Source organism: Oxyura jamaicensis, chromosome 2 (genome assembly GCF_011077185.1).
Source record: "Oxyura jamaicensis isolate SHBP4307 breed ruddy duck chromosome 2, BPBGC_Ojam_1.0, whole genome shotgun sequence".
Classification (NCBI taxonomy): Eukaryota; Metazoa; Chordata; class Aves; order Anseriformes; family Anatidae; genus Oxyura; species Oxyura jamaicensis.
In genome coordinates, this window is record NC_048894.1 from 38,790,325 (window position 1) to 38,803,084 (window position 12,760).

Here is a 12,760-nt window from a genome sequence, read left to right on the forward strand (position 1 = left end):
TTTTTTTTTTTTTTTTTTTTTTTTTTTTTTTTTTTTTCCCTTGGCTGTGTTTTTCTGCAGTTTATTCTGTGTCCATAGGGAATCAAATGGAATAATGTTACCATCTTTACTCTTTATAGAGGTTGTGGTAAAATACATGTTGAATTACTTTTAAAAATGGGTGTTTCATATAGGAATATTTTAGAAACTTTTCTGCAGTCTGGAGGGAGGGCCATGCAGGAAATTGAATGGGGCTGTAAGCTAGATTGTAGTGTTTTTTCTTAGGAGTAACTTTTTTGCAAACAAACCCATTTTACTTTGTCAGTGCTGAAATGGCTTATATTTTTAGAGCTGCTATAACTTAGTTAATGTTTTGGCCTACTGTAGTTCTCATATAATCTCTCATGCTGTTGGTATACAGGAGAGACTGGCTGGAAACCAAGTGGGAAAGAAAGAGGGTAAGTGCTGAACAGTGAAAAATGGTGAGGCAGACTTGAGATTCTTTTGAGAAAAGTTGTTAAACAAAGTCATTTGAAATTTCCTTCCATCTGTTGGAAAATAGATATACAGTCTGCCAAGGATGTGTTCTTAAGTGTTTTGTTTATATTATTTATTTTTTTCTCATGAAATGCTTGAGTTATGGAATTGCTTTTAGTTAAAATGTGTATCACAGGAATGAAGATGAGGGATTCAAGCTAATCTTTTTGTATTTTCTTTCAAGTAAAGAGCCCAAGGATCCAGATCAACTTTACAGCACATTAAAAACTATCCTGCAACAGGTGAAGGTGAGTGTTCTGGCTTATCTTCTGTAAAGATTTTAAAATGATTTCTAATATAGAGTTTCCATATTAGATACCTTACTTTTTTCTTTACCAAAGAGCCATCAAAGCGCTTGGCCCTTCATGGAACCCGTGAAGAGAACAGAAGCTCCTGGATATTATGAAGTTATAAGGTTTCCCATGGGTAATTCCATTAACATTTTTTAAGTATAGAGTTTTAAAATCTTTATAACTAGAGACATAGCAGTCAAATTGTAGTCTGATTGTTTTGTGTTAAGAGATATATTACTTGCAGCTCGGTAGCTTGCAGCTCTGAAGTGCCAAGAGAACAATGCTGTCATTTGAAAATGTATGACTAGTTTGTGACCTTTGTGAAGCATTCACATACATGTGAAATCTCAGTATATCCTAGAAAGTCCCTAGCGAGCTCTTAAATTATGTAATCAGCTCAAACCCTCTGGTATTTAGCTGGTTTATGAGTTGTACGAATATGTGTGGTAACCGGTCATTGCATTAACTAGTGGTATGTTAAAAAGTCTCTTGGCAAACATTCAGGAACATCTGAGTGTTTGAATTGCTTTGAAAAATAGATTAAAACTTTCTAAATCACATAAAGAAGACCTTTTCAAAAGTACCAGGGTTTTCTATTTAACCCTTAACAAAGGTCTAAAGGTCTTGCTTCAGTTTAAGTTTAGGAGAATATTTTATTCAACAGATTATATGAATAATTTCTTGTAGCTTTTATCTTTGTATTTTAGATACGCCAAAGTTGTCTGTATTCTTTTTTTTTTTTTTTTTCATACAGCAATTTTTAATGCAAGGTGACTTGCAAAGGGAAGTACACAAATGCTGATAGCATTTTTCTTTGCTTTTGATGTGTGTCATGTCATTTCTGTGACAATTCAGTGCTGTTCTAAATGGATACTTGTTTTAGTTGGTATTGCAGCAGATTTAAAAGTGAATCCTGGTGTACCTGAATTGTTTATAAAATACCTTCATCTTTCTGATTGCTTTTAATGTTATTAGAGAATGAAACACAACTTTATTGCAGATGACTATCAATCTGTTTTTTGAAGGAGTGTTCGTGTTGCTTTGTATAGAATCCTACCCTGCATATACCAATTTATGTATAAAATAGCAGTTGGCTTCCTGTATCCCTGACACAAACGTATTTTCTAGCAATGAAGAAAAAGAATATTGATTACTATCCCTTGGCAGAGTTTTCTTTCTCTGCTTTCCTGAGCAGAGACTAGATCTAGATGGCAATTTAATCTGAATGTATCTTTTAGTAACCACTGGAAAAAAAAATACAAAAAAAATTGCTGCCTGGATTGACAAATTCAAAGTAGGAATGCAATCTATCCTATTCTGGCTCAAATTTATTGCATTGGATGTGGGGGAAGCAGCTCTCATTTTAGCATTAAGTTGAGGTCTTTGGGTTTAGTTTTCCTTTGTTTCTTTTCCAGCTAAGGAACCCAGCACAAACTGCATTTTGATTCATGATCAACTTCTGCTTTGTTTCCGCTCTCACTGCCAGCATACAGATATTGTGCAAAAATCACTCAGACATAATTTCAAATAGAAAAAACAACCAACCAAAAAAAAAAACAAAAAACAAGAAACATTGTACTTAAGTGTTCTTTTAGCTGCTTATTTTCATTAAGTTTTTGTTTGTTTGTTTGTTTGTTTTTTTTTAAACTTGTCCATCTGCAGTATGAAAGTTGTATGGTTGATTTGAGAGGAGGAGCCATACTTTTACTGTAGAGGAGAGTAGAGGAGAGTGGCGTAACTGATCAGCCAGGCAATGTCTGCTTTAGGGTGGGCTGAACAGCCTTTTTGGTTCAAGACTATGGGGCATACAATTTAGATGTAGGCACCTACATTTCAGACTTAATGGCAGCTGATTAAACCCTTGCTTTTGCAAAAAAACATGCATCACTAGTAAATGGCAAGTTATGTATCATTTAAAGAGGTATCTGAAAGCATTCAGCAAAGTTTTTTATAAAAACTCTCTTTTGTCAGAGGTATTGGAGAGCATCCAGCAAGCTCTTTTGTCAGTATGACAGGGTTTTCTCTATTTTACCAAAGTGAAATCTCCTTTTAAAAAAACAAAACCACACCTCATGGGAAATAAACAGGACATCACAATAACTCAATAGACCACTTTTGTAACTGTACTAATTTGTAAGGTTTAATTCCTTTGCACTTTAGTCTCTGCTTCTTAGCAGTACTTGTTGGCAGAAATTCTGTTTCAGCTGTTTCTGTACTGCTTGTAGTATAGACAGATGTCTGTTCTCTCCTGTGTTCACACAGAAATAAGATTTTTAAGTTAACACATGTTTTGTGATGTCTAAATTCGGTGCTTATATATTCCTCAGGCCTCCTCCAGTAGTGTTCACAACAGCTTTGCCTCACAAAGCAGTTAGAGGAGAGTTAGGGACCCCTGATACCCACAGGAAACTCAAGACAGATATGAGAACAGAAAAGAATGAGTCTTTAATCTTTTAAAGAAGGAAAAATAAGCTCTACACAAAATCATGTTTACAGTCACTCTACAGCTACCTGAAGGGAGGCTGTAGAGAGGTGGGGGTTGGTCTATTCTCCCATGTGCCTGGTGACAGGACGAGGGGGAATGGGCTAAAGTTGCACCAGGGGAGGTTTAGGTTGGATATTAGGAAGAACTTCTTTACTGAACGGGTTGTTAGTCACTGGAATAGGCTGTCCAGGGAAGTGGTTGAGTCACCATCCCTGGAGGTCTTTAAAAGACGTTTAGATGTAGAGCTTAGGGATATGGTTTAGTGGAAGATTTGTTAGTGTTAGGTCAGAGGTTGGACTCGGTGATCTTGGTGGTCTCTTCCAACCTAGACTATTCTGTGATTCTGTGATTCTGTAAAATATTACTTGGTTCCAGGGGCTCAACTGATGTTTTTGAAGCTAAAACAGTGACCAAACCATTAAAGCAATTAGAAATTCTAAACCGTAGCTTTGCCATTTTATGTCAAGTGACAAATCAATATAAAGGGATATTGCATACAAGAATATTTGAATCAAACTTTGCTAATCTATTTTTTTCCTGTACAGATCTCAAAACAATGAGTGAGCGTCTCAAGAATAGGTACTACGTGTCTAAGAAATTATTCATGGCAGACTTGCAGCGAGTCTTTACAAATTGCAGAGAGTACAACCCCCCCGAGAGTGAATACTACAAATGTGCCAATATACTGGAGAAATTCTTCTATACAAAAATTAAAGAAGCTGGATTAATTGACAAATGACACTGTCTTTTTTTTTTTTTTTTTTTTTTTTTTTTTTTACAACTAATCAGTGTGCCTACATCATGGGCAGAGGAAACCGTTATATATCAGTTGTGGGACTATAAAGTTTCAAAAGACTTCTGTTTAAATTTAGCACTTTTAAAAACCCTTTCAGTTGCAAACATGTATTATACTGAAGTTACAAACATTATTTTATTAAAATGCTTTTTAATGTATTTAATTTTTGAAATTTTTTTGTGTACCCATTATCATATGTTCATATGTTTACCAGCTGCAGCCTCAGAAAAACCCTCAAAGTATGGGAAATCACACATGTTTGGGAATATGAAGAAAATTCCAGGGCAATGAATGTTACAGCCTACCTAATGCAGTACCTATTTGAAAAGTTTATTTTTTTTTTTTCCAGTAAAAAAGAAAACAGTCAGAAATAACAACAGTGGGGGGAGGGGGAGGGAGCATCTGAAACACTCTTTTCATTATATAGTCTTTTTATAATATATTATTTTTTAGAATAAAATACTCAGCTGGTTGAGAAGCTGTGAGATAAAAGCAGCAAGTTCTGAAAAAAGAACCTTTGATAGATGCAAGTTTTTCTATTTCTTTTTTTTTTTTTCCTTTTTTGATAAATATATAACCTGCAAATTGTAATCTCATAACCACTATTTAAAAAAAATAAAAATATCTGGCTAGATATGTAATGTCATAATGACTTGGCTTATGCAGGACATAAGTACACAAAATAACTTCAGAGACTCCAATTTAATTAGACTAGATTTAATTTTAATTGGTTTAGTAAGATTTAGATTGATGCATTTCACAATCCACCTCATTTACTGCCCTTCACTGATAAATTCTTTAGGTTATTCAACAGAGATAAGACTATTGTACACAAAAGTCAATGTATGACAGCTTCTATCCTCTATACTTGCTTCTGTGGTAAACTGGATTTTCTACCAAGCTTTATTGTAAATACTTATTAACTGTGATTATTTAGACCCAGGAGCATATTAACATTTTACAATTCACGTTAGCATATATTCAATTTGGGCACGTTATATATATATATATAATATATATATATTTTGCTGCTTACACTACATTTTAAGAGGTACACCTAACTTCCTAATGAAGATCGTCAGTATAGGCCAAAAAGTTGTCACTTGACATTTTCTAATTAGAGTTTGTAACTATAACCTATAACTGTTTTTGTGAAAAATAAATTTAATTCTCATTCTTGGTGTTTTATATTTACAGATGATACACTGGTAAAACTCAATAGTTATAAGGCTGAAAAACAAAACATCCTATGCTGCATCAAGGAATTTATTCCTGCAAAAGGCCCGTGCAATGTTAAGTCATAAATCAGTACAGTGAGTAGATGTTGGAAACTACCTGGAAGTAGTAAATGTGGTATATAAGGTATTCAAAAAATGTTAACACTAGAATTACAACAGTGTTTCACATGAGATTAGTCTGACCTACATTTGGATCTATAACTAAGGTACAGTGAGTTTTTTTTTTCTTTTTAATAAACAGTACCAGATATTATGATCCTTTTTTTTTTTTTGTAGATTGGGCCTACAGATGCACCTGTTAAGCTTGGTATCCTGTGAAATTTTGTTATTTTCAGAGTAGATTTTCTTATTGTCTTTCAATCAGATTGTCTCTTCTATATTGAAACATGTTTTCTAATTTAAGAATTAATATTTTCATAGATACTGTGCAATAAAGTTACAGTAGAATATGTGGTTTTGCAAATGCTTTAACAGCTGAATTTTACATTTGTAAAATTAATATATTGTATTGGTACAGAATAGTTTTAAATTATATATGTATAAAACCCTACTTTATTTTGGTCTCTTTTTTTCCCATTAGTTCTTCCATTATAAATATATACACTCCATTTCAGAATGGAGCACTATGAAGCTGTAAGACTTCAATCAATGATTTTCCACACACCCTTGAAATTATTCCATAAGTTCATTGGGAACACTTAATTGACTATGGTGTACCACACTGGCAAAGTGGGAAAGCTGTGAAGATTGCAAATATTGTAAGCAGTCCCACCTTCATGTTAATTGAGCAACAGTGCTGTTATTCCAGTTTCCTTAACAACTCAAGCAATTTGGGGATTTATCTGTTCAAAAACTTTCTGTTGTTCTGTCTCAGTGCCCTTTGCTTAGTTTTTGTCCACTAGAGACTTTTATTACTAATCTACAATACACACAGAAGCAGTCTGTTTTGAACTTGTACTTACCTATTGTGACCATTAGTTTACTCAGAGGGTATAATTTTGCATATTGTAATTAAAACCTGCATCTGTCTACTACCTGACAAACAATTAGAAAATGATTTTTTTTACATCCAGTAAGATTTAGTCCTGTGCCACATCACAAAGTGTAGTCCAGAGGGCAGAAGGTAGCATTTAAAAAAGGCATAGTCTTTTTCTTAGACACTCCCAGGAATATTAGTTAACAGATGGGAATTAGACTCAGAATCCTTCCTACAATTGTGATTCCTCACACTTAGCCAAAAATAAATAAGTTTGCTTTGGGCTGCTCAGCCTATCATTTTATTTTATATTGCCTGGTAAACAGCTGTTGCAGACATTTGCTAAAAAAACAGCTGATGTTATTATCGTTCTGCTTAAGTTTCAATAATGGCAGTTTCAGAATGACAATAGTAACATCAAAAACTAGAATTTTAGGGTAGCAGTAGGAGGTTACATTTTAATTCCAACCTCCAAAAGGCTGTTTATTACCGGATGTTCTCAAACTGCAAGTAGATGCAGCTTTTATTAGAACTGCTGAGCCAGCCATCTAAAGTTACCAGTAAAACAGTAAATTATTACATTTTTATTATAGAAAAGAGCTCTTATACCTTACTGAAGTAGGATAGGTAAGACAGGCAGTCTTGCAAAACAAAATGAGCAACCTCTATTTTTGTACCTCCCCATTTATTTTGAATGCAGTCTTCCTCTTTCTATTGACGCATCCATTAACACTCTTGTTCCTGAAGTGAAAGAAAGCGCCACTTCAAGTGCTATGCAACCTTGAAACCTTGTTGGATGGTTTCTAACAGTGTTTTCCTAGCTCACTGCCAACTGTTGTACCACGTGGTATCAGATGTGGCAGGTATTCCTCTTGTAAAGGCACTTGCACATTAAGTCCAGAATTATGAAGTTCCTAACAGCAGAGAGGTCAAGAACTGCTTGCAGTTTACTTCCTCAGTCCCCACAGCTGAGCAATCTTTACAACGTTCACAGATAAACTTAACTTTGGTTTGTTCCTATCTAGTTAGCTTATGTTCATAGCAGTACCAGCCAACCCTAATTGATACTTTTGAGAGCCCTAGCTACACAATCAGATTACAACTCACGATCTTGCTTCCAGTCATGCTTATACTGTATAAGATGAGGAGTACCTTGGCTCACAGTATGCCCACAGCTGACTCTACTACCACCTATGGAAACCCTGCAAAAAGAACAGCCAATTCCGACTTTCCAACAGAAACACATTTATTATGAGCTTCGGTATGAAACTACAACCATTACATAAATAAGATCTGTACAAATGCAGTTATTAAAAAAATTAGATCTTTAGTGCCTGAAGTTCACCTGTGCCAGCCAGTCAGATGAAGCAAGATAGAAGTCATAAAATTTCATTCACCATCTTTTCCATCATATTTCTGATGATCACAAATTTAGGATGTAGGAATGTTTCCTCCCCAAAGAGTTTAAATGGAATCACCTCGATTATAAAAGGTAATCTCCTATATCACCAAAAACAAAATTGGATTAAAAGGAAAAAGTTTCATTTTATATTCTTACTAATAGACAACTAGACATAATTGCATGGTATAATAGTTTCTTGGATGAAAGTGTGCCTTTCTTCATAGTTTTCTTCATAGTTTTGTGAACATGACAAGAAATCTCAACAACCAACAAATTTCTCATTGTATTTTGATAGAGATCTCTTCCTAACTGAACTCTTTTTAGAATCTTTTTTCTGCTTGAAAATTGGAGAATTCAGAAAATACACATCTGTAAATGGATCTCCTCTTCTAAGTTTCCTGTAAAAAAAAAAAAAAAGCACATGAATTCTGTTCCCTCCTTTATTAAAAACATTATCTTCTAACTAGTAAATTCAATGTTTCAATGTCACACAAACTATTTCACTACTACTAATCTGGACTCCTCTTTGAATGTTTTAATAAGAACTTACTTCCAATATTTAAGTAATCCTTTCAAATCTCTCATTTGATCATGAACATTATATCAAACAGGAAAGCGAGACACCTACCCTGAAATACTTGGTTCTTTATAGCTCCTAATAAGAGTACAGATACGCTTGCGTTTTGGAGATGGTGATCTTTCACCTTCAGGGACAATAGGTGCACTCCCAGTGCTAGGGAGTGATGAAGCAGTATTAGTAACATCACAGAGATGACCACGAGATGGCTTAGAAGATTGCTCTGAAAAAAAAAAAAAGTGAGGCCTACTATATCAATAGTTGCTTAAGACAACTCAGACAAACATGCTAAAAAGGAATGTCAATGAATGTACTAGATATGAAGTAACTCTCAGCTATAAATTATCATCTCCATCTTTTCATTTCTCTCAAATTATACTTTTGATCTCCCTTCCTCCCCAGCTTCAATACATCTTGAAACACACCTGAAATACAGTATTGACTAATTGTTGAGCAATTTCTTAAACAAAACATATCTTTAATTCCTGCTTCTGTTGTGAGGAAAAAAAGATGGTCAGAATGAACCAAACGTTTTTAATAAGTAGAAACACCATAATGTTGCAAAAAGAAAAACAAAGAAAGCTTAACCCCCCCAAAAACTATGGCTTATATAAATGAAACAATTACAGAAAACTTTCCATACTTACTAACAGACTTGTCACTTGATTTATTGCTTTCAGTCTCTTTTTCATTGTAGAGTTTCTGTTCACGCTGTACCAAACATCTTTTAGACCTTGGCCTTACATGGACTGGTGATGTATCTGTCTTGTCCACTGAGCTTTTCCTTTTTTTGGATTTCCCCTTATAAGGTACATAAAGGCTATCATCTGAATCTTCTTCAATATCACTTGACTCGATAGTATTAATTTCAGAGGAATTTTCTTTGTCATCCACAACAGTATCTGTGTCGTTGACCTTATTTTGTCGAAAAGGTGTAACATGGACACTCTCTTCAAAATTGAAGTCATAAGCATCACTGGAGCCACCCAAGAAATCCACTTTTTCTTTGGAATTCTCTTTACCCTGTCTTTTCTTTTGTCTTGGTCTGGAAGTATTTTTAGTCTCTCCCATTTTTACCTTGTGATGCTTCTCTCTTATTAGTTGAGAGCCTTTTCTTTTATATTTATGTTGCTTAAGATCAGCATTGTTGTCTGAATTGAGTTTTGCAGTTTCAGAATCCAACTGCCTCAACACCAGCTCTGAACCTACCTCGTTTACATGAGAAATATCTGAATTTATGTTTTCTACAGTACATGCATATAGACTTTCAAGTCCAATTTCATCCTGTTTACGAAGCATTCTTGTTGAATCAGGAGCTTCCAAATAGTCCAAGACACCCATGCAAAGTTCATCTTGATTTCTCATCTTTGAACAGTGACGCCTGGTGGACACATTTTTTGTTAACACAGTACTAAATCCATCTCCATCTGAAGAATCACTTTCCAGCTCTGACACTATGTTGTCCACATGAAAATCAGATGTTTGCCCTTGTAATTGAAAAGGAAATCATATTAATGCTAAGTAATAACAATTTGGAGAACTTTTTTTCAAGTCCTAAATGTGTCAAAAATTGAGACCATCTTAGAATTTTCTCCAGAGATTTGATAAGTGATGTTTACTACAGCCTCCAGACAGAAAGCAGTTATACTACACTACATCAAGATTTTCCTTTAAACTATTTTGTTTGGAGAGGTTATCCCCAGGTCATTTATTTTAAGTGTTTTACTTTGTTAACAGTTGTTGATTTCTTAAATAATGCATGAGTCAAGATTAATTTACTCTGATTAACAGTTTGGTAGATAAACGAAGCTAGATTGCAGGTATAGAAGAAAAGCAATTTTCAAATCGCTCCCCTGTTGTTATGCATCTTCATTCAAAAACTTTGCCAGTTACCAATAATAATACCTAAGCTTTACAACAAATGAAAATGATTTCACAATTACTTCAAAAGCAGTAATTCTGTTTTAAACTTACATTCACACATTTTTCCCCTGCTTCTGAATAAAGTCATGTCAGATGCTTTGATCTAATTACCTTTGTCTATTGAAGAAATGGCATTGCCAGGTAACTGACAAGTATCTGTCACAGAATGAGCCAGCTCAGTTGTTTCACTATCAGCCATCATTCTACTTGGAAGTACTTGATCATCTCCATCAGCACACTGTGGAAGCTCTCTAAAGAAAATACCAAAAGGTAGTATTTACTGAATAGCAATCAATACATTTTATAACAACGTGAACTACTACTATTACACTGTATTTCTTCCCTTTTTCCAGTCATGAGAATAAGATTACTGTAACAGGATTTTCAAATATAAATATGTATCTGCAAAAGATACTTACACAGAACTTATTTTTCTTATGACACTGGAATTATTTTCAAGCACTGAAGAAAGCACTCTCTGATTCTGTCAAGAAAATGAGTCTTACTGTAACTAAACAGCTGAAGCAAGCTTGTACCATACCCACGTTTTAGACGATAGCCCAGTGGGCCATAACACAGAAGGGCCAGAGAGACCCTTTGCTGCTTTTATTTCTTTACTGGCTGGCTAACACAAAATGCAGTGGAATCTCATGCTCAGCTCCATCAAAACAGTAACCACTACCACAATCATACAAATAGAGGGCAGGATAAGGAACTGTGTGGAAGATACATGGAATAAGACACAAAGCCATAGGAAATCAGGGTAACCCTCCCACCCCATAGCTGAGCCTCAGAGGTACTAGTCAGACCTTCATGCTAAGGCTCAAATCTCAAAACCTGCATCTATGCTGGTCCAAATGAATAAGGGGAAAAAATTGACAGAAATCCCCACTGAGAGCAAGAGGTACTTACTACACCTATGGAACACAAGTCCTTTGCTGGACCAAGGAGATCAATTGACTCCAGTAAGTTCTTAGAAACTTTTGTGATGATCTCGCTCAAGGCTGACAGTTTAGTCTAATGAACAACAACAAAAAAAGAACAGACAACCCACAACATTGTTGCTGCTATATTCAGGTATTAACTACCAACGTAATAGCCTCTCACAAATATTATGAATAACTAAATCCTGAAGAAACCTGTATCAGAAGACACTTCTACCAGGTATCTTCAGCTTTGATTTAAGAAAAGTTAACTTTTATGAAATATTTAAGTTCATAAAGATATAACTGGAATATCTGGTGCAAATTCTAATGGTCAGCTTCACAGAAATATAAAATATTATTAGAAGTACCTCAACAAGTCCTTGTGCTTGCTTGAAGTAAAGATTTCTTTGCAAGGCAAACATCTGAAACTTCAGATCTTGATATTCTTTACTTAAATGAAGAATGGTAGTTTGGGCATCCCTCAGTTTGATCTTTTCCTCTTGCAAAGCCTGAGCCAGAGCTTTGTTGTTTGCTTGGATGCTCTTCATTTGCACAGAGCTGTTGGCTACAAGGGAACAGTGTGTATTTCAACTTGGTTAAAAAAATATAAAAAAATATGAATTAGGATGTTCGAGCATCTTACTTGGTCTTTTGCACTTTATAGTCGTGATCTGGCTATTTTTACCCAACCGTATCCATTTCTGATTTCTCTTCTCTTTCATTCGTTCTTTTATGTCACTCAGGCTGTCCTTGAAGGGCTTTTTCAAGCGTTCAGCCATCTTCTACCTTTAAAAAAATAAAGGGCAATGAGCTCGGTCATTAAGCTACTGCTCCACACCGTTCCCCAATGCCAACAGAAAAGGCACGGAGAAATACAAGTAAAATTTGAGGTGTTTTTAATCAGAACGCACTCATAAGAGCCACATGAGATCCCCACAGTTGCGGAAGGCACCCAAAAAGGACCTTTTACCATCCGATTTGGGCTGCGTGCCCACAGTCACGATGCCCGCTCTGAGGCTGGCAGGGGGAGGCACAGCGGACAGCAGCGGAGACCCAGCGGCTCTGAACCGGCCCTCGACCCCTTTACACCCCCCATACCAGCCCTACCCCTCCGCAGGGGGCCAGGACAGGGGCCGAGCAGCCACCTCCCTCCCCTCTCAGAGTCGCCGGGCAGGGGCCGGGCAGGGACCCCACGAGCTCCCCCCGTTCTCCCGGCAGAGGCCAGGGCGGGCCGCGCCCCGCCCGCCGGCCCCGCGTCCCGCTTGCCTGAGGCCCGAGCCCTGCGCCAGCCGCCGCCGCCGCCGCCTGCCCGCTGGGTGACGAGGACAGCCCCGCGCACGGCCCAGCCGTTAGCACCGCGTCCCGGCGTTCAAACTGCAGCGCCGCGCTCTCCCATTGGACGGCGAGGCCGCCGAAGCTCCGCCCCCTCCCTCCCACGGCTCGCGCAGCCGTTGCAGCCGTTGGCGCTGTGGCGGTTCGCGCCCGCTGTGGGGGTCGGCTCTGAGGCGGCCGGTGGTGGCGCTGCCCTGCGGGGTTGGGCTTCAACGGGGAGAAACGGGGGCGGAACGCGAGGTGTTTGTTAAACAGCAAAGCTAGGGGGGAAAGCTAGCGTTAGAGCTGTGCGTTTC

The 12,760-nt window shown here is 36.9% G+C and overlaps 2 protein-coding genes across 3 annotated transcripts in view; one reads left to right on the forward strand and one right to left on the reverse strand.

Moving 5' to 3' along the window:
• The window catches only part of KAT2B (lysine acetyltransferase 2B), a 49,520-nt gene extending 43,642 nt beyond the window's left edge, over positions 1–5,878 (forward strand). The window contains exons 18-21 of the mRNA XM_035316086.1: positions 401–437; positions 701–764; positions 858–942; positions 3,840–5,878. Coding sequence (XP_035171977.1) covers positions 401–437; positions 701–764; positions 858–942; positions 3,840–4,033 — 380 coding nt within the window. The 3' untranslated portion in view covers positions 4,034–5,878. The remainder of the gene's footprint in view (positions 1–400; positions 438–700; positions 765–857; positions 943–3,839) is intronic.
• Positions 5,879–7,529: 1,651 nt separating this feature from the next.
• SGO1 (shugoshin 1) lies at positions 7,530–12,551 on the reverse strand. Of its 2 annotated transcripts, none has more exons than XM_035319542.1 (9): positions 12,406–12,551; positions 11,776–11,918; positions 11,501–11,697; positions 11,119–11,223; positions 10,626–10,690; positions 10,318–10,457; positions 8,931–9,770; positions 8,335–8,506; positions 7,530–8,104 (listed from the first exon to the last, which is right to left on the reverse strand). In XM_035319542.1, the coding sequence occupies exons 2-9, from the start codon at positions 11,909–11,911 to the stop codon at positions 7,966–7,968; spliced, it is 1,794 nt and encodes a 597-aa protein (XP_035175433.1). In that variant the 5' UTR covers positions 11,912–11,918; positions 12,406–12,551; the 3' UTR covers positions 7,530–7,965. The 2 variants fall into 2 exon arrangements, with proteins under 2 accessions (XP_035175433.1, XP_035175434.1); XM_035319543.1 differs by lacking the exon at positions 12,406–12,551 and adding an exon at positions 12,057–12,075.
• Positions 12,552–12,760: the final 209 nt, after the last annotated feature.

Bases quoted from the DNA above. Each gene is read 5' to 3' on its own strand.
- SGO1 (XM_035319542.1), bottom strand. From the start codon at position 11,911: ATGGCTGAACGCTTGAAAAAGCCCTTCAAGGACAGCCTGAGTGACATA. The intron at 10,691-11,118 runs GTAAGTACCTCT...TTTTCTTGACAG, and splicing joins ACTTGTGTTCCATAGGTGTA to AATCAGAGAGTGCTTTCTTC. The intron at 8,105-8,334 runs GTAGGTGTCTCG...TTTTTTTTACAG, and splicing joins AAAGAACCAAGTATTTCAGG to GAAACTTAGAAGAGGAGATC.